Source organism: Coregonus clupeaformis, chromosome 5, assembly GCF_020615455.1.
Source record: "Coregonus clupeaformis isolate EN_2021a chromosome 5, ASM2061545v1, whole genome shotgun sequence".
NCBI lineage: Eukaryota > Metazoa > Chordata > Actinopteri > Salmoniformes > Salmonidae > Coregonus > Coregonus clupeaformis.
The window spans coordinates 18,521,919-18,544,121 of NC_059196.1; the positions used below are offsets into that span (position 1 = coordinate 18,521,919).

At 42.3% G+C, this 22,203-nt stretch overlaps 1 protein-coding gene across 4 annotated transcripts; it reads left to right on the forward strand.

The window, feature by feature from the left end:
- Positions 1–299: 299 nt before the first annotated feature.
- Positions 300–21,981, forward strand: LOC121564169 (mitogen-activated protein kinase kinase kinase kinase 5). 4 transcript variants are annotated; one of them, XM_041875666.2, is made up of 32 exons: positions 300–428; positions 527–639; positions 5,980–6,037; positions 6,981–7,071; positions 7,247–7,311; positions 8,765–8,820; positions 8,950–8,997; positions 9,295–9,337; positions 9,450–9,522; positions 9,629–9,760; positions 10,204–10,266; positions 10,404–10,485; positions 13,526–13,642; positions 13,828–13,909; positions 15,622–15,674; positions 15,830–15,891; positions 16,058–16,102; positions 16,220–16,240; positions 17,731–17,776; positions 17,885–18,044; positions 18,240–18,340; positions 18,489–18,530; positions 18,828–18,983; positions 19,288–19,348; positions 19,449–19,551; positions 19,809–19,867; positions 20,049–20,152; positions 20,396–20,573; positions 20,715–20,783; positions 21,112–21,204; positions 21,340–21,463; positions 21,554–21,981. In XM_041875666.2, exons 2-32 carry the CDS (start codon positions 532–534, stop codon positions 21,648–21,650), a joined length of 2,592 nt encoding a protein of 863 aa, XP_041731600.1. In that variant the 5' UTR covers positions 300–428; positions 527–531; the 3' UTR covers positions 21,651–21,981. The 4 variants fall into 4 exon arrangements, with proteins under 4 accessions (XP_041731600.1, XP_041731593.1, XP_041731589.1 ...); XM_041875659.2 differs by having other exon boundaries at positions 300–411; XM_041875655.1 differs by lacking the exon at positions 300–428 and having other exon boundaries at positions 441–639.
- Positions 21,982–22,203: the final 222 nt, after the last annotated feature.

Below are 22,203 nucleotides of genomic sequence, written 5' to 3' on the forward strand. Positions count from 1 at the left end.
CTCTACAGGAAGTCAGGCCATTATAAATGGTTCCAAACGAGAGCAGCATTGCAGATTTGTAGCTCACACCTCTGCAGGCATGCCCAAGTGACAAGAGAAAACCCACACAGAAAACAGAGTAACGCAGCTGCACACACACACACACACACACACACACACACACACACACACACACACACACACACACACACACACACACACACACACACACACACACACACACACACTACAAAGAATGTCAAAAATGGTGAAACTAAGTCTCTCTCTCTCTCTCTCTCTGATACACTCACACCTTTACAGACTTACACCCAACAGGAAATAAAACCAGAGTAAATGTAAATGAGCTTCACTGAACATTACAGATAATTTAGTCCAGGCAACAAAGAGAGAGAAAAGAGACGAGAGAGAGTGGTGAGTGAAGAAGGAAGGTGAGAGGGTGTGGTGTGGTGTTTGTGCGCCTGCAGCAGGAACAGTAGTCAGTGGAGGGAGTTTACTTCTGTGTGTGTGTGTTTGTGCCATGCTCCAGGAGTAATGGACTCCCAGAACCGGGCTGCCCTGGACATCTCCACCCGGAACCCCCAGGAGGACTTTGAGATTCTGCTCCGTGTCGGTGGAGGCACCTATGGCGAGGTTTACAAGGTCAGAGATTAAAACAACTCACAACCAGGACATTTTCAGAGAGTTTTATGCTACCTTGTTGCTGTGCTTTTTACTTTTTTGTGATGTTTCTCATGGTGGCCTGTGTTTCGAATGTCAATAGTCTGATTTACAGTAAAATATTCCATTAAAGATTTTATTTGTGGGTGCAGGCTATGGTTTGATTTCATGTAGGCCTAAATGATGTCTCAAGTAAATTAACCTTGTTGGATTATTTCATTCACATTCTCAGGGAGTTTAGACTTCAGTTTTTTGTAATTCCTGTTTCAAAAAAGGAAGTGGCTTTAGAAAAAATAATTTATGATCAGATATTTTAGATTTTTTTCATACACGGGTTTCCTTTGTCTCTTCATCTTTCACTTTTGGTTAGTGAATATGTCCCTTTGTATTACATGAAAGTGTATTACATTAAAACACACTTGTTTCACTCCTGCTTTATCTAAATTCTGTGGAATATGTTTCCTCAAGTAGTGAAGGATTGGCTCATAGCTCACCAGGGAATAGAGGTTAATCTATGTTGTCTTTCTTGAGGTAACTGAGTCCTATACTCTTACCATGAGGTCAGTTGTGTTTACCGCTGACAGCTCAACCCCAGTCAGTTACACTGTGGCTTTGTATGTAGCAGTTTTGTTCATGGCAGAATGTCTTCTCAGTCCGTAACTGTGTTGGAACAAGACAACCTGTCACTGCTCTGGAGAATTCACTGTCCTAAAGACACATTTATTATGACCACATTAGGTACACAATGTGTTTACCTCTAATCAGGATAGGGCATTAGGATGTGACCAATAAGTGAGTTGGAACATCACATCACATCCATTCAAACAAATACATAAGCTTATCATTGATATGCATGGTTGTTGGGAGGCAATATCAAACTGTATCTTCCAGTAACACTTGTTACCTACAAGTTGCAAGGACACATTCTATCTCTGAATAAGTCATATTGTCGCCTGTCACAGAACTTTGCAGAAATGCAGTGTGTTTTGCACCTGTTTGAACACCACATGATGAGTGTGCTATTCAGCACCAGCCATCATAATTTAGTTTAGTTGCTATGTGCCTTCTCTGTGTTGGACGTTAAAGCTACAGTATAGCATGAATTCAATGTGGAGCACACCATTTTCACTTTTATTCCATTATTCCATAAGGAACATTTTATGTAAATGGTGTATCTAATGTGGTATTTATACCCTTACCAGAATCCTGGTACACTCTACAATGTCAAAAATGGTATTGTAGAAAAATTACAAAGATTTTACAATGTCATAAATGACCTTAATGGACGAGCATTGGCAGAGTTTGCAAGCTGCTGTGTTCAGGAGCTTGTCCACTGTACATGTGACTGATGCAAAGTGGTGGGGGATATGGAGCGCACTTCCTCTCCAGAGAGAAACGGAGGCCATCAATAGATTCTGCTCTATTTTCACAGTACTTTGCATTTATTCAACAACTTATGGTAGCAATATCTGCAAACAAACTGTTTTTTCTGCAAAGTGGATATATACACATTCAAAGCACTGAAGCCACAGGGGCCTTCACATACATACACTCACACACAGGGGGCATACACACAAGCTGACACACACACACACATAGACACACACACACACACTCATCCACCCTCTAAGGCCTTGATTCAACGAGCAGACTGAATACTGATGGAGACCTGCAGATGCGGCACTTTGCTTACCCACAGTGTCAAGGAAATAGGCCAGCCTTGAGTGAGCATGTGTGGGAGAGGGAGAACAGGTTTGGTTAGCATGCTGTCTACGTCAACAGTGTCTGGAGGGGGGTGGGGGGTCAAGGAAACAAAAATAAACACCAGGAAAATACCTGGACTTCTGCCAATATTAGTCAATGGCTCATATGTTCATTATGGGGGCTAATGTTCTTGTTGGGCAACAACATGAAGCTTCTCAGTGATTGAAAGAGCTGTGGGTTTTTATAGGCTGGTAACTTTGAACTCTGTGTAGCCTCAACATCACTGTGGGTACATTTCTGTTTAACTACATTGTTATCAGGCCTCCCAACTTTCCCTAGGCCTACTGTAAATACAAACAGACAAGTCTGCTTCGGCACACTGTTCCATGAAAGCAGAATACTTTTTTTGGTACACATTGAACTAAGACTCCTTTTTTCAACTTCAACTCCTATCCTCTATCTAGTGTAAATCCATTTGAATTCAATCACTTTTTGATAGCACCCCTTTTGATTTGAACTAAGACTTCCATACATACAGTATTTGCCCATTGTATAAGTGGTCAGAAAGTGACTTTTTGGACCTGAATGTCAAAACATTCAAGAAATAAAGGTGCTCAACGTTGACCTATTTTGCATACCCCACCATACCATGAGACAGTGATCACTGGAAAGATAAACGGTTGAGATTTATATAATTTAAAAGCTTACAAACAGGGTTGTATTTTTAAATACAATGTAATTTTTTTATAACCTTAAATGTCAATTATCTAAAAACACGTAAACTCATTTTTTCCTTCTCATATTCACATATGTTGTAGCTTAGACCCTACTTTACATCATCTGAGGTTTTGTTGCTGTGCCCGCCATCAGTTGAGACACAACATGCTCTTGATTCAAATCAAATCAAATTTTATTTGCCACATGCACCGAATACAACAGTGAAATGCTTACAAGCCCTCAATGCAGTTTTAAGAAAAGAAAAAAAAGTGTTCAGTAAAAAAGAGAAGTAGAAAATAAAAATAGCAAATAATTAAAGAGCAGCAGTAAAATAAAATAACAGTAAGCTCTTTTTGTTTATAAGAGACGGTGGCAGAAACATTATGTACAGAATAAATTACAAATAACGTGAAAAAACACACATAATAGTACAATTGGTTAGAATACATGGTGGGTGTCATGTTTTGTCTGATAAATGTACTAAAATGGGAATCAAATAGACATTTCTACTTTCAAATGGTACCACAAAGATGGTTGGATATCCACACATCATAGAATGTTGACGTGAATGTTAATATCTGTTGTTTTAAATAATACTGTCATCCTCCATAGGAAACTTATTGAAATCATAGAAATATAGATAATAGAATAGACATTTAAGTTGACATTCGACGGTGGGTGGACCGGCGGCCATCTTTGTGGTAGTAATTAGAAGTATAAATGTCAATTCAATTTAAATTTCAATGGTGTACCAGCTAAATTGCAGGGGTCTGAAGGGATAGGTCCATTCTATGAAATATATTTATATGATTTAAATGATACCCTCCCTGTATTCAACAGCATGTTGTTTCTCAACCGATGGTGGGAACAACAGAAAAACCTCAGATGATGTAAAGTAGGGTCTAAACTACAACATATGTGAATATGAAACAAATTTGACTTTACATGTTTTTAGATCATTTACGTTAAAGGTAAAAATGTGTCATAATTTTCAATCAAAATGTTTTTGAATGGAAAAACCCTGTTTGTAAGCTTTCAACCGTTTATCTTTTCCATTGATGAAGACATAGATGTCTCATAGTATGCTTAGGTATGGAAAATGGGTCAAATTTCAGCACCTCTATCTCCTGAACGTTTTGGAATTCAGGTCCAAAAAGCCACTTCTTCCACGGGCAAACAGTTATGGATACTTTCAAAAAGTGATTGAATTCAAATGGATTTACCCTCTATGGAAGTAGACTTGTTACATTTGTAGGCAGGGATCATACTAACGTGACATTCAGAAGAACTACTTACACAATTCTCAAGTTTTCGATGCAATAGAATCTATCCCACAGGCTCATAGGCATTGACTCCTTATGTACCAAAGTCAGAAGGACAGTATAAGGTTGAGTTTCAGCCGAGCCACAATACTTATAATACTGAAAACAGTGGGTTACTGTAATGTGTCTCTGCCAATAAAATGTGATGACATTTTGGACCAGGTGCAATCTTTGATACCAGGCCAGAAAGTGAAAATAAAGAAGTGAGAGAGTCATTGGTATTTACAGAATTTACACTTCACAAGAAATAGAGTGTGTCTGTGTGTCTGTCTGTGTGTGTGTGTGTGTGTGTGTGTGTGTGTGTGTGTGTGTGTGTGTGTGTGTGGATGTTTAACTATACTTGTGGGGACCAGAAGTCCCCACAAGAATAGTAAACGAACAAAAATTTGACCAACTGGGGACATTTTGTTAGTCCCCACAAGGTCAAATGCTTTTTCTAGGGGGTTTAGGGTTAAGGTTAGAATTAGTGTTAGGGTTAGAATTAGGTTTAGAGATAGGGTTAGGAGTTAGTGTTAGTTTATGGTTAGGGTTAGGTTTAGGGTTAAGGTTAGGTTTTTGGGTTAGGGTAAGAGTAAGAGTATGGATTAGGGTTAGGTTTAGGGTTAGGGAAAATAGGATTTAGAATGGGACTGAATTGTGTGTCCCCACAAGGTTAGCTGTACAAGAGTGTGTGTGTGTGTGTGTAGGTTAGGTTGATTTGTGATTTATCTCTTTAACTGGGAAAACTCTGAGAAAAAGGAAGGGAGAAACAAAATGTGAGAGGTGATCTACAGTTCTACTTGGTGAAGTACCACTGGGAGGAAGTTATGTTATGATGTGCCTAAAGTTCAAACACAGGGATACTCATAAAGGTCACCTATCACCATTTACCATTACACTGCAAAATCCCTCCTTCTCCCTAAACATCTTCTGCATTCGCCTATTTTTATAAATTTAATTTGAGTGATCATTAGTTACTCATCGTTATCGACTGCTGTGCTTCTTAAGACATTTGTCACGTCGTAAGAGCTCGTGAATGTGTCTGTATGTCTATCTGTGTGGTGTCAATCTGTCAATAAGGACAGTGACGTCACCATGGAAACTGCCTGGCTTTAATCACAATGTTTCCAGTGGTCTGTGAGATGAGCACTGTTTGTTTTGTGGCTTTCCTTCAGTGACCATCTCTCTCCACTCAACCCAGCCCCCTGCCGGCTAAACCTACCCTATTGCCTGTCTACTTTCCACTGTGCTTAGTGTTGTTGTGTCAACCAACAAACAGGGTCTCTCATTGGTGTGCTCTAGTGTATGTAGGCTGTGTAATTAGGCAATGCAGAAGTTATTAGCACAGTCTGGGCAGTCCTGGTAGGTGTTGCCTCACAGCAGACCACATACATTTTTAGCATAGTAAACAAAACAGTGAACGCCACAGTAAAGCTACACCATCTCAACTCTCAACAGATAATGAACACACTTTTTCAATGGAAAGTAATTGTAGCATAAACTCATAGACCCAACATGATCTGTCCTGAGGTCAGTGAATCAGGTTATACTCCCCATTTCAAAACAAGCCCACTGACTGATGCAGCTGTCTGTTACTCAGGCTCGGAACAAGCAGAACGGGGAGCTGGCGGCCATCAAGGTCATCAAGATGGAGCCAGGTAAAGAAGTCCCCTCTGTTACTACAGATACTAGAGACCACACATGGGTTCAAATCAATGATATATATACACTAGATGACTAATAGAGGGCGCTGTGTTGAAGCCACCGTGCCTCCATCTTGGCACTCCCCCACCGGTGTAAAAATATTTTGGAAGCTATAGAAATGCATTTATTAATGTCTACATTTAGTTTTTGCCACATTCATTCTATTACAGACACCTTTATGCATAATTTTCAATTATATTATGTGAGCTAAACATACAAATAAATAATCATATTAAAACATTTGCCTTATGTAATATATATATATATATATATATATATATATATATATATATAAGTATACTTTTTTGAGATTACTAATGTTACTGTCCCCACTGCAACTACAAAAAATACTTAAATAATTTTGTCCTTGAAACATTTTATTGAAATACTGTAGAATTCCATTCATTCCTATGGAGGACTGCTCCTACTGGGGCGTGCCAATATGGCTAACCGGTGGCTTAGAATCCTCTCAATGGCCAATACATAGCATCAGCAATCCAGGGTTTATATACATCATTGGTTTAAATACTATATGATATCTTTCAAATACTTGCTTGAACCTGTCTGGAGTGCCAGGTGGGCGGGGTTTGGTCATTCTATACATTTATATTGGTTCCATTACAACAGGCAAGCTCAATCGAGCACAAATATAGTATTTGAAATGATTTCAAGTAGTATTTGAACACAGGTCTGAAAGAAACAAACCTTTCAATCCACATTGGTATCAGATTTCTGCAGTAATGCCGGTGTCAAATGTTACCATTCCACAAAAGCAGTTGGTTACAAACCAAGATGATGTTGTGGTGCTATATTGTGACATCATCTGGCATCCACATACATTGCAGTGTGGTACATGGTATAAAATTATATGAGATGATACTACCTTTTACCACACAGAGGAGGACTTCTCAGTAATCCAGCAGGAGATTGTCATCGTGAAGAGCTGCAAGCACCGCAACATTGTGGCCTATTATGGCAGCTATATACGGTGAGTGGGCACTGAGCAGGCCCTACCATACACAGCCACATATCATACTTTGGTTGGAATGGGATGATACAGACTAATTGTATATATAATATTATCAGTTGTGATCATGATAAAATTACTGGGAGTATAACCCTTTAATATGACATATGTGTGTGTGACATGCGTGTGTTTCCAGGGCCAACAAGCTGTCAATCTGCATGGAGTTCTGTGGAGGAGGCTCTCTCCACGATGTCTACCATGGTGTGTGTGTCAGCTTAGGTTGATTTATCTCTTTAACTGAGAAAACTCTGATGAGGAAAGTGAACATTTCAGACAAACAAAAAGTGAGAGGTGATCTAAAGTACACTACCGGTCAAAAGTTTGGGGTCACATAGAAATGTCCTTGTTTTCGAAAGAAAAGCAAATTTTTTTGTCCATTAAAATAACATCAAATTGATCAGAAATACAGTGTAGACATTGTTAATGTTGTAAATTGGCTATTGTAGCTGGAAATGGCTGATTTTTAATGAAATATCTACATAGGCGTACAGAGGCCCATTATCAGCAACCATCAGTCCTGTGTTCCAATGGCACATTGTGTTTGCTAATCCAAGTTTATAATTTTAAAAGGCTAATTGATCATTAAAAAAAACTTTTGCAATTATGTTAGCACAGCTGAAAACTGTTGTGCTGATTAAAGAAGCAATAAAACTGGCCTTCTTGAGACTAGTTGAGTATCTGGAGCATTAGCAATTGTGGGTTCGATTACAGGCTCAAAATGGCCAGAAACAAATTACTTTCTTATGAAACTCGTCAGTCTATTCTTGTTCTGAGAAATGAAGGCTATTCCATGCGAGAAATTGCCAAGAAACTGAAGATCTCGTACAACGCTGTGTACTACTCCCTTCACAGAACAGCCGCAAACTGGCTCTAACCAGAATAGAAAGAGGAGTGGGAGGCCCCAGTGCACAACTGAGCAAGAGGACAAATACATTAGAGTGTCTAGTTTGAGAAACAGACGCCTCACAGGTCCTCAACTGGCAGCTTCATTAAATAGTACCCGCAAAACACCAGTCTCAACGTCAACAGTGAAGAGGCGACTCCGGGATGCCGACCTAGGCAGAGTTGCAAAGAAAAAGCCATATCTCAGACTGGCCAATAAAAAGAAAAGATTAAGATGGGCAAAAGAACACAGACACGAGACTTTTTCTTTGCAACTCTGCCTAGGTCAGCATCCCGGAGTCGCCTCTTCACTGTTGACGTTGAGACTGGTGTTTTGCGGGTACTATTTAATGAAGCTGCCAGTTGAGGACCTGTGAGGCATCTGTTTCTCAAACAGGGTTCTACCTGGAACCAAAAATGGTTATCCTATGGGGACAGCCGAAGAACCCTTTTGGAACCATTTTTTCTAAGAGTGAATCACCATTTACCATTACACAGCAAAACCCCTCCGCCCAAAAAATATTTTGCATTCGCATATTTTTATAGATTTAATTTGAGTGAGTTACTCATCATTATCGACTGCTGTACATTTGTCACTTCGTCCTCTAGAGAAATGAGGGGTTTGATCAGATGTTGAATACAGGTGTTTTTTGTGTGTGTGTCTGTGTGTGTGTGTGTGTGGGGGGGTCAACTGGAGCAGATTACGATCTACAACTGTAACAGAGTTTATAAAACAGTGTCCAACTTCACACCCCCTCTTCTCTCCCTCAAGTGACTGGGCCTCTCTCTGAGCTTCAGATTGCATTTGTCTGCAGGGAGATGTTTCAGGTAAGACCAGTCATATCACACATTACAATATAGCATGTATAACATGTCACTTGGCTGTTATAGGTAATAGTTGTGATTTCTCCAGCTTTGATATCAACACGTAACAGTGTACTAACTGTCTACCTGCAGGGTCTGGATTACTTACATGGCCAGAAGAAGATTCACAGAGATATAAAGGTGAGATGACCAGGGTTGACTCCCTAATCTGCTGGGATGAGTTATGCCTCTATAACGGTTATGAATGGCCCATAGGGGCAGGAGCCTATCTCCTGTTTCAGTAGCATGAGGCAACTTGATGTACTAGTACACCTCCTAGACAGGACGTTAGTCTGTCGCTAAGGGCTGTTCTGGCTCAGACAAGGTTTGCTTTAAGTTAGGATACAATGTTTGTTGTGTTTTCATGCTGTCCAAACAGCATATACTGTACACATTGCTCTGTCGTGATCACTTGTGTCTCATCTTTCTGTTGTCCAGGGTGCCAACATCCTCCTGAATGACCAAGGAGAGGTGAAGCTAGGTTTGTGACTGTGAAGCCCTAATACACTCATCAGGCTGTAAAAGTGACACTTAAATCATTGATTTTTGTCCCCACTTATTAAATGTGACATATTTATTATCTGGCTGTTTAGCGGACTTTGGGATTTCGGCACAGATCACGGCTACTCTGGCACGGCGGATGTCCTTCATCGGGACTCCTTACTGGTGAGGTTGAAGGTCAAATGAGTTCCCTCCCTGTGGCTCTTCTTGAGGTTGTATCTGATATCAGATGGTCTTGATGTTGATAGTAGCGGTTGCTGTTGTCTTCCAGGATGGCGCCAGAGGTGGCTGCCGTGGAGATAAAGGGGGGTTACAACGAGCTGTGTGACGTGTGGTCTGTGGGAATCACTGCCATCGAGCTGGCTGAGCTGCAGCCCCCCTTGTTCGATGTGCACCCACTACGGTAATCACAAACACACAAATCATTCCTCTCACCCACACACACACACACACACACACACACACACACACACACACACACACACACACACACACACACACACACACACACACACACACACACACTCACACACATACACACACACACACACACACACAAAACATTATTTCTTACATTCACACTTCCCGCAGAAAGAATCAAGACTTTCCTCCTTCCACACCCCCTCATGTTCCAGTTGTATGTACATTGATGCATGCTGTTAACCACATGCCTACCCCCACTTTTTATTTTTTATTTCACCTTTATTTATACCGGTAAGTCAATTAAGAACTAATTCTCATTTACAATACCGACCTGTGACGACACAGACACCCACACACACAAACACACACACACAGACAGGCAGACACACACAAACCTCACATCAAAGTCTTGTCTTTTCTCAGGGTGCTGTTCCTCATGTCCAAAAGTGGCTACCAGCCTCCTAAACTAAAGGAAAAGGCCAAATGGTATGCAGTAAGACCATTACTACCCACTTGAGCTGTGGCAATGATACCTGTATTATTTAATTCAGTCAATTCATCTACAGTCTGTAATATGCAGTTGGTTAAAATAACAGTATTTTCTTCTACCACTTTCATGTTAGGTCCTCGATTTTCTATAACTTTGTCAAGGCGATGCTGATCAGGAACACTAAGAAGAGACCCAGTGCCTCAAAGATGCTGACAGTGAGTAAACCTCAAGAAACACAGAGAATATCTCTCTTCTCTGCTAGATCTCACTCACCCACCTCTCCTCTTTCTCCTTCCCTCACCTTTCCTAAAAATGCCCTAGCTAGAATAGTGAAAGTGGGCAGTAAGATCACGGGAGTCCAGCAGAGTAGTCTGTCTGACCTGTACAGCAGACAAGCGGTGAGGAAGGCAGAATCCATCCTGTCTGACTGTGTCCACCCCCTACACCATGAGTTCCAGGTCCTACCCTCTGGCTCCCAGTGTAGATTCCCCACTGTTAAGACTAACAGGTACAAGCACTCCTTCACCGCTATGGCCATTGCCCTTTTCAATACAGGGAAAAGAAGGAGATAGGCTAGGGATGATGATGATTTTGAGGATGACGACAGTAATATGTTGTTGATGATGGTGGTGTTGACGTTGGTGATGTTTTTTAGTTTTTTTCAGCTCATTGTTGATATGTTGTTGATGAGATGATCTAAGAATGCACTGAGCACTTTACTTATTAGGCAACTTTGGCTTGCTCTACTTTTGTGCTGATGCTAACATCAATCACTAGTAGGACTACTGTATACACTGACTATACCAAAGATTATGAACAGCTTCCTAATATTCAGTTGCACCCCCTTTTGCCCTCAGAACAGCCTCAATTATTCAGGGCATGGACTCTACAAGGTGTCGAAAGCATTCCACAGGGGTGCTGGCCCATGTTGACTCCAATGCTTCCCACAGTTGTGTCAAGTTGGCTGGATGTCCTTTGGGTGGTGGACCATTCTTGATACACACAGGAAACTGTTCAGCTTGAAAACCCCAGCAGCATTGCAGTTCTTGATACAAACTGGTGCACCCGGCACCCACTACCATACCCAGTTCAAAGACACTTAAATAGTCTTGCCCATTCACCCTCTGAATGGCACACATACAGTGAGGGAAAAAAGTATTTGATCCCCTGCTGATTTTGTACGTTTGCCCACTGACAAAGAAATTATCAGTCTATAATTTTAATGGTAGGTTTATTTGAACAGTGAGAGACAGAATAACAACAAAAAAATCCAGAAAAAAACGCATGTCAAAAATGTTATATATTGATTTGCATTTTAATGAGGGAAATAAGTATTTGACCCCTCTGCAAAACATGACTTAGTACTTGGTGGCAAAACCCTTGTTGGCAATCACAGAGGTCAGATATTTCTTGTAGTTGGCCACCAGGTTTGCACACATCTCAGGAGGGATTTTGTCCCACTCCTCTTTGCAGATCTTCTCCAAGTCATTAAGGTTTCGAGGCTGACGTTTGGCAACTCGAACCTTCAGCTCCCTCCACAGATGTTCTATGGGATTAAGGTCTGGAGACTAGCTAGGCCACTCCAGGACCTTAATGTGCTTATTCTTGAGCCACTCCTTTGTTGCCTTGGCCATGTGTTTTGGGTCATTGTCATGCTGGAATACCCATCCACGACCCATTTTCAATGCCCTGGCTGAGGGAAGGAGGTTCTCTTCCAAGATTTGACGGTACATGGCCCCGTCCATCGTCCCTTTGATGCGGTGAAGTTGTCCTGTCTCCTTAGCAGAAAAACACCCCCAAAGCATAATGTTTCCACCTCCATGTTTGACGGTGGGGATGGTGTTCTTGGGGTCATAGGCAGCATTCCTCCTCCTCCAAACACGGCGAGTTGAGTTGATGCCAAAGAACTCCATTTTGGTCTCATCTGACCACAACACTTTCACCCAGTTCTCCTCTGAACCATTCAGATGTTCACTGGCAAACTTCAGACGGGCATGTATATGTGCTTTCTTGAGCAGGGGGACCTTGTGGGCGCTGCAGGATTTCAGTCCTTCACGGCGTAGTGTGTTACCAATTGTTTTCTTGGTGACTATGGTCCCAGCTGCCTTGAAATCATTGACAAGATCCTCCCGTGTAGTTCTGGGCTGATTCCTCACCGTTCTCATGATCATTGCAACTCCACGAGGTGAGATCTTGCATGGAGCCCCAGGCCGAGGGAGATTGACAGTTATTTTGTGTTTCTTCCATTTGCGAATAATCGCACCAACTGTTGTCACCTTCTCACCAAGCTGCTTGGCGATGGTCTTGTAGCCCATTCCAGCCTTGTGTAGGTCTACAATCTTGTCCCTGACATCCTTGGAGAGCTCTTTGGTCTTGGCCATGGTGGAGAGTTTGGAATCTGATTTATTGATTGCTTCTGTGGACATATGTCTTTTATACAGGTAACAAGCTGAGATTAGGAGCACTCCCTTTAAGAGTGTGCTCCTAATCTCAGCTCGTTACCTGTATAAAAGACACCTGGGAGCCAGAAATCTTTCTGATTGAGAGGGGGTCAAATACTTATTTCCCTCATTAAAATCCAAATCTATTTATAACATTTTTGACATGCGTTTTTCTGGATTTTTTTGTTGTTATTCTGTCTCTCACTGTTCAAATAAACCTACCATTAAAATTATAGACTGATCATTTCTTTGTCAGTGGGCAAACTTACAAAATCAGCAGGGGATCACTCACTGTACACAATCCATGTCTCAATTGTCTCAAGGCCTAAAAATCCTTCTTAAACCTGTCTCCTCCCCTTCATCTACACTGATTGAAGTGGATTTAACATGTGATATCTATAAGGGATCATAGCTTTCACCTGGATTCACCTAGTCAGCCTATGTACACTCAGTGTATGTGTCTATTGATGGCTGTCAGCCCTATGACTTGATGTACTAGCCCATTGTATTTACTACAACTGTGTGTCACTGTGATCCAAGTGGATTTTATATGTTCAATGTTATTTTTATGCTCCAATTGCCTTCTTGCCCAGTCTGGGACAAATAAAGTTGAAACTTGAGTTCCTCTATTCATCTCTTGTAATTCCTGTATTCCTTTTTCTCTCCCTGATTTCTCTCTCTCTCTCTCTCTCTCTCTCTCTCTCTCTCTCTCTCTCTCTCTCTCTCTCTCTCTCTCTCTCTCTCTCTCTCTCTCTCTCTCTTTGTCTCTCTGTCTGTCTCTGCCTCGATCTCTCTCTCTCTCTCTGTCCTGCAGCACCTGTTTCTGACCCAGCCGTGTCTGAGACAGGATCTGATCTTGGATCTGCTGGAGAAGCTGCGTCACCCTGAGAAACTGAAGCCCTGCCTGCCGTCTGAGGAGGAGGATGTGGAGGTCAGAGCATCACACACATACCTTCCACAATCAAACACACACACACCATAATATCATATATTAATAGACCTTGTATACACAATACACATGAATGATACATGTCAATACACATGATCACACATTGTAAAATATATGTAAAATGTAAGAATGCAGTACTCATGGCTATATGATGGTATTTCCTATAGGTTGTGGTACCTGGCTCCTTGAGAAGGATTCACTCCATTAACAGACACAACCAGGCACAGAGAACCAACTCTGACATCAGCTGTGAGATATATTTAGTTTTTTATTTTCTTTGTGAACCTGTCCAGGAAATGTTACAGTGGGGGAAAAAAGTATTTAATCAGCCACCAATTGTGCAAGTTCTCCCACTTAAAAAGATGAGAGAGGCCTGTAATTTTCATCATAGGTACACGTCAACTATGACAGACAAAATGAGAGAAAAAAAATCCAGAAAATCACATTGTAGGATTTTTAATGAATTTATTTGCAAAATATGGTGGAAAATAAGTATTTGGTCAATAACAAAAGTTTCTCAATACTTTGTTATATACCCTTTGTTGGCAATGACACAGGTCAAACGTTTTCTGTAAGTCTTCACAAGGTTTTCACTCACTGTTGCTGGTATTTTTGGCCCATTCCTCCATGCAGATCTCCTCTAGAGCAGTGATGTTTTGGGGCTGTCGCTGGGCAACACAGACTTTCAACTCCCTCCAAAGATGTTCTATGGGGTTGAGATCTGGAGACTGGCTAGGCCACTCCAGGACCTTGAAATGCTTCTTACGAAGCCACTCCTTCGTTGCCCGGGCGGTGTGTTTGGGATCATTGTCATGCTGAAAGACCCAGCCACGTTTCATCTTCAATGCCCTTGCTGATGGAAGGAGGTTTTCACTCAAAATCTCACGATACATGGCCCCATTCATTCTTTCCTTTACACGGATCAGTCGTCCTGGTCCCTTTGCAGAAAAACAGCCCCAAAGCATGATGTTTCCACCCCCATGCTTCACAGTAGGTATGGTGTTCTTTGGATGCAACTCAGCATTCTTTGTCCTCCAAACACGACAAGTTGAGTTTTTACCAAAAAGTTCTATTTTGGTTTCATCTGACCATATGACATTCTCCCAATCCTCTTCTGGATCATCCAAATGCACACTAGCAAACTTCAGACGGGCCTGGACATGTACTGGCTTAAGTAGGGGGACACGTCTGGCACTGCAGAATTTGAGTCCCTGGCGGCGTAGTGTGTTACTGATGGTAGGCTTTGTTACTTTGGTCCCAGCTCTCTGCAGGTCATTCACTAGGTCCCCCCATGTGGTTCTGGGATTTTTGCTCACCGTTCTTGTGATCATTTTGACCACACGGGGTGAGATCTTGCGTGGAGCCCCAGATCGAGGGAGATTATCAGTGGTCTTGTATGTCTTCCATTTCCTAATAATTGCTCCCACAGTTGATTTATTCAAACCAAGCTGCTTACCTATTGCAGATTCAGTCTTCCCAGCCTGGTGCAGGTCTACAATTTTGTTTCTAGTGTCCTTTGACAGCTCTTTGGTCTTGGCCATAGTGGAGTTTGGAGTGTGACTGTTTGAGGTTGTGGACAGGTGTCTTTTATACTGATAACAAGTTCAAACAGGTGCCATTAATACAGGTAACGAGTGGAGGACAGAGGAGCCTCTTAAAGAAGAAGTTACAGGTCTGTGAGAGCCAGAAATCTTGCTTGTTTGTAGGTGACCAAATACTTATTTTCCACCATAATTTGCAAATAAATTCATTAAAAATCCTACAATGTGATTTTCTGGATTTTTTTTCTCAATTTGTCTGTCATAGTTGACGTGTACCTATGATAAAAATGACAGGCCTCTCTCATCTTTTTAAGTGGGAGAACTTGCACAATTGGTGCCTGACTAAATACTTTTTTCCCCCACTGTATATGTTGTATACATGTGCAACTAATCATTGGATTGGTATGTGTGTGTTATCAGTGGAGCAGCTCTACACCAGGAGGCCAGTAAAGACAGCCTCACCAGAAGCAACAGTAAGTGTGTGTGTAAGCGTGTGTGTGTGTGTCCATGTGTGTACCTGTGGTGATATCCATGCCTGTGTACCACTGTGCTTCCTAGTGTGGATACAAATGTTGGCCTGCGTACTTTATTGATCAGAGTCTTCTGTCATTGTCTTTCTGTACTTCAGGAACGACCTACAGTACAGTGGCGCACACTGGGATCCACTGGCAGCAACAACAGCCTAATCAGGTAAGCGGATTACTGCAAAACAATCACACACTGACTGATGGCTCCATCATCTCCAAGTCTTCCACTTACAGGACAAATGATCCAATGAGTAATGAGAAGACTACTGTTGACTACCGATTTTATCTGGCACTGTGTTGATCTCTTTCCCTTTCTCTCTTTCCCATAGAGACCAATGCATGGACTCAGATGATGACTATGATGACGTGGACATGTAATCATAATGCACACTTGATTATTCATTCATCAGTTTATTGACATTTCTTCAGTTGTACATTTGTCTGATTTGTTTGACAACCCTCTCTTCCTTCTCTCTATACTCTCTCCACAGTCCCACCATCTACACCAGAAGGTAAGCAATCCTACTGAGACATAGACGTACTTCACCGATTCACTCTGATCTATCTTTCTGGGCCCATAATCATAAAGCGTCCCAGAATAGGAGTGCTGATGGATCAGCACCCCCTCTCTTATCCATTATGATAAAACTGATCCTAGATTAGCACTCCTACTCTGATACACTTTGTGAATACAGGTCCGGGTGTACACTCTTAGAAAGAAGTGTTCCAAAAGGGTTCTTCGGCTGTTCCCATAGGATAACCCTTTTTGTAAAGGCTTCTACGTGGAACCAAAAAGGGTTTTCCTATGACGAAGAAGCCTTTTTTTCTAAGAGTATTGTATTTTTCGGACGGGATGGAGTCAATGGACTGCTCTCAACATCATTGTCTTTACCATGCTTGTAGCATAGACAGGTTGGTTGTTTAGCAACAAAACTGAAGCGTGTGCAACTATGGGACATGTTGAATGCACCGAGGTGTCTGTTTAAACTACTAGCACACAGCTCAGACACCCATGCATACCCCACAAGACATGCCACCAAAGGTCTCTTTACAATCCCCAAGTCAAGATCAGACTATGGGAGGCGCACAGTATTACATAGAGCCATGTCTACATGGAACTCTATTCCACATCAGGTAACTGATGAAAGCAGTAGAATCAGATTAAAAAACAGATAAAAATACACCTTATGGAACAGTGGGAGCTGTGAAGAGACACACACAGGCACAGACACACATACACATGACAAGACACGCACTCTACACACACATACACATGGATGTTGTATTGTAAATATGTGATAGTGGAGTAGTGGCTAAGTGTATTGGGTAAAGTGTTATGAAATGTAATATTTTACTAATTGTATATAGCTGCCTTAATGTTGCTGGACCCCAGGAAGAGTAACGACGTATTTGAGAGACATCAAGTGCTCATTGTGCAAATGTATTTATGTTTTCAATAAACATTTGGAGACTAAATATTGTTGACATGTTGTCTACAGTCTAAGCCAACCCCGTCTAATGGGGATCCTTAATAAATACAAATCCAAATGGGACAAAACAGACAGGGTTGGCTTAGACTGTTGACAACATGTAAACTATATTTAGGCTCCAAATGTTTTGCACAATGAGCACTTGATGTCTCTCAAATACATCGTTACAGTTGTTGGTTAGCTAACTAGCAAATGTTTTGCCATATTAGTATAGACATGTCATCAGTCAAAACACCTCAAAACATGACATGGTATCAATAACAAGATACAATGAGCTGAAACGAGTCACCTACGATTCCCCACATGGCAGCTTCTTGTCATTGTTGCTAACTATCTGACCGTTCAGAATGATAACAACGGCCACCTTCCGGCCACATCGATGCGCACATCATTTTCGTGACGTTGTCAGCCAACCCATCTATATAACAGAGCTTTATGGGAAAATAGATCCAAAGATTTGGCTGAAAACAACAATCTGAAACACTGAACTATTTCTGTTTCTCCCTGAACAGCGAAACAATCCCACTAGATGACACCCCACCCCCACTCCCTCCTAAGGTAAACAAACTACATTTTCACAAACTATGTCAATTTGTTATGTGTCTATGAATATGGTGTTGATAAAGGCCACATTTCCAGTGCCTGACCTCATGTATGCCCATGCAGCCCAAAGTTTGTACCAGTTCAGAGGAGATTGTGACAGGGGAGGACGAACGTGGCCGGACAATGCGCACCCTCTACGCCCCCTCGCCCCTCCTCCGGACCTCTAGTGGCACCCACACACGCCCCGTCCCCCGTCCGCGCTCCCAGCGAAACGTCAACTCCGGTGAGTGTCAACTCCACTCTTATCCTTACTTGTTACTTAGAGATATAGGATCTTCATTTGATCACCCTGTTGTCCCTTCTGAATTGCATACCATGTACAGTGAATTAATTACCTTTGACCTGTGACATTTACCCTGAAGCACATCTTCTCCATGCTCTCTAATGTACAGTAACAACATGATTGTGTCCACTGTAGACCCTGTCTCCTTCCCATTACACATAACAGACAGACCAGCGGGCCTCCAACCGCCTGAGCTGCCCCCCAAGAAAGACAGGAGAAGGAGACAGCCTCCCCAGGTATGGATGGGACCAGGAATTAAAACAGCATTTCATTTTTCCTTCTGAGAGGAGGACCAGGAAAACGCATCACTTGTTGGCTCACAGAAATGTGGATAAACTGATTCCAATATGCATGTTTAGAGTATGTGTCTGTTTTCTATTTCAGGATCCAGTTGAATGTGCCAGCCCTGTGCTGAAGAAACCACCAGTAAGTTTGTCCACCAATCTCACGAGTACGCCGCTCTACAGCTTACGACAGTTCCTGTAACTCTGTATTGCTCACACCTTTATCTGGAACACTGTACACACACTATGAACAATGAGAGTGACTCCTGGGTCCGTATTCATAAAGCGTCTCAAAGTAGTAGTGCTGATCTAGGATCACTTTAGTTTTTTAGATCATAATTAATCCGATTATATAGACATGAGGGAAATGATCCTAGATCAGCACTCCTACACTGAGACGTTTTATGAATAAGGGTCCTGTTCTCCACTTCGTGTCTAGGTGTACTTTAAGAAAGTATTCCATGGCTGTCCATTGAAAGTTAATTGTTCAACGACATGGGACCATCCGACAACCAAAGACCACCACCTGATCCTGGGAGCAGAGGAGGGGATCTACACCCTCAACCTGAACAGCTCAGAGGCCACCATGGAGCTGGTGAGAATCTGCTCTAATGTCTTTCTGTGTCTGCAGTGAGGCTAGATCTGGTCGCATTGCGTGATGACAATAACGAGTTGAATGCGTCCTAACGCTCTGGACCAGAGCTACAGTGAGGCTAAATGTATGGTCTTAGAGATGAAGCTCATGCTACAGTATGACTGTACAATTCAGTAAAATTGATGTTATAGGTACAGTATTGCATTTTGCTTTCATATTGCTTGTAATCTCTATTTAACTCTACATGTGCCTCAATCATTTGCTTCTAAAACCCTTGAAATGTCCTCTTCCCCCTCTCCTGCAGCTCTATCCAGGAAAGTGCAGCTGGGTTTACACCATTAGTAATGTCCTCATGTCAATATCAGGTGAGATTCAGCAAGCCATAGACATTCTACAATACTAACATCTGTAAAATAAATTGATAAAATAAACTGAAATAATCTGTGCCTGTGTTTTCCTCCACAGGTAAGTCATCCCAGCTCCATTCTCACTTACTGAAGGAGTTGTATGAGCAGGCCAGAAAGGAGCAGCGGATGGTGGCCTTGCCAACCCACAGACTATTGCCTAGGTAACCCTATAATCCATTGAAATACGCTAGTGCTGGGCCTTATTCATTAGTGAACACCGTAGCAAAGCCTTTCCCAACAGAGAAGCAAAACAAGCATTTCTTATCTTAAGTTCAGTGGTAGTCCCTCCCCGTTTCGGCCCGTTTCCTTCCGCTTCGTTCCTAGTGAATACGACCCTGGTGTTTGTTGTTGATTATAACATTTTCTCCCCCTGTAGTTAGTATGATGTATCAACATACATTTTATTTCTTATTTGCAGGAAGTTTGCTGTCTCATGTAAGATACCGGACACCAAAGGCTGCAAGACCTGCTCAGTGGGTGAGAAAATATTTTTTTTAATGGTTCATGCGGTTCAGTCACTGAACTTCAGTTGTAGTATGGTGCTTGTAACACGAGTGGGTTTGAAGTCAAAGTTGATTTAGATAAAAGTGTCTGCTAAATGACTGTTAAAATACTAGAATGCTGAGGTCCTCTCCTTTCCCCCCCTTGCTCCCTGCAGCCAGTAACGTGCAGCGGGGCTGTGTGTTCCTGTGCTGTGCCCTGGAGGCCAGTGTGGTACTCCTGCAGTGGTACGAGCCCATGCATAAGTTCATGCTCATCAAGGTGAGTACACACAGGATCCCACAGCATCCCTTCTCATCATCCTGCTGCCCACTGTCTTCCTGGGTGCTATTCAGTAGGGCACATCGTAGCAAAACAGTTAGCAAAAGATCTTATCGGATAAGTTCAGATAGTTCTTCCCTGTTTCACGCCGTTTCAAATAGTTTTCTCCCTACTAGACACAACCCTGTATTCACATCTACTGTCACAGCTGACAGTCCCTGACGGTGTATTTGTCCCCTGCAGCACTTTGACTTCCCCCTGCCCAGTCCCCTGCGTGTGTTTGAGATGGTGGTGGCACCACAGCAGGAGTACCCTCTAGTGTGTATCGGGGTACACAGGGGCCCCAGTCCTGAGCAGCCCATTCAACTGAACAACATGAACCTCAACTCCAACACCTCTTGGTTCACCAACACTGGCTTAGGTACTATGAACTGAACACTCAAGTGAACACATCACATAGCATGCTTGTTTCTATGAACATACAGTTCAATGGAGTTGTGAGCTTTCATCTTAGTTTGGACCAATCTGACAGTTGTGTTGTAACTGTGTGTTTGTGTTCCAGAGAGCCGGTGTCCTGACACAGTGCAGGTGAACCAGCTGGACTGTAACACTCTGCTGGTGCTCATTGAGAGTAAGTCATGTTATTATCATCAGCATCCTCAGGAATAACAATAATAATAATAATATGCCATTTAGCAGACGCTTTTATCCAAAGCGACTTACAGTCATGTGCGCATACATTTTTATGTATGGGTGGTCCCGGGGATCGAACCCACTACCCTGGCGTTACAAGCGCCATGCTCTACCAATTGAGCTACAGAGGACCACATATAGTAGGCTGGTTACAGACCAAGTCTGTTTTAACCCCTGAATGATGGTGTCTCTATCAGTCTATAAAAGGAAAAGGAAATGTGTAGGAAGTGCTAATGTTTGTGTGTGCCTCTCTCCCCTCTGAATAGATTCAGTACACATAGTGGGCCTGGAGGGGGCGCAGAGGAGCCATAGGATGCTTCAAACTGAGATCACTTTCACTTTTGATGTGGAATCTGTAGGTAAGAAGGGGAGGAGTAGAGGAGCATGGTCATCATGATAAAATCATTGTGAGGTTTGAGGGGTGGGGGGAATATTGGGATATGGAGGACCTAATGCACATTCTCTCCCTCTGTCTGTCTGTCTGTCTGGTTCAGTGTATTTTGAGAACACTCTGCTGGCCGTGTGGCGTCATGGCTGGCAGAGGAGAGGAGAGGGCCCAGATATACTGCAGGAGATCACAGACTCCAAGAAGACCTTCCGCCTAGTGGGATCAGACCGGTATGTGTGCCTGTATACTTTCATGGGATACACACTCACACAAAATGAAGTAATTATAGTTTTGATTGACCCATTAATACCCCCCCGCAGGATAGTTGTCATGGAGACGCGGCAGAGTGAAGACCATTCGGGGCTCTGTAACCTGTACATCCTGGAGATTGCCGAGAACTATGTCCCAGTACCTTGAGAACTCTAGCACATGGGACCAAGCTCAAATTAGCACCACTGTGAACACTCCAAGCAGCAGCCATGGCACTGTGTTCATGCCCAACAATACTGCTGTGCTGCTGGTTTAAAGGAGCACAGCCTGAATTCATCCCTCACAATCTGGGACCAGCTTCCACTGCCAGCCCACACAAGCAGTGTGCTCAGACACACATGTGCATTCATTCCTCCACAAATACCTATTTATCCTGTAACAGTCCTACAGTACTTGCCCTCTGCTGCAACCTGGTCTCAGAGCATTTCGTATTATTCTGTATGTAATCAGAGACACTCCAATTAGTATGATATGTTTTCGTATGGTATGGTATGTATTAATTTGTGGATGTCCATCACCCAATTTGTATGATATGTTACGAATTACAATTCGTATTATATATTACGAATTAGCAAAATGTACAATATGTAACGAATTTACAAAAGTATGATGTTACGGATTCTAGCTATGTGGCTAACATTCGCTAGCTTACTAATGTTAGCTAGGCTATGGGTTAGGGTTAAGTTTAAGAGTTAAGTTA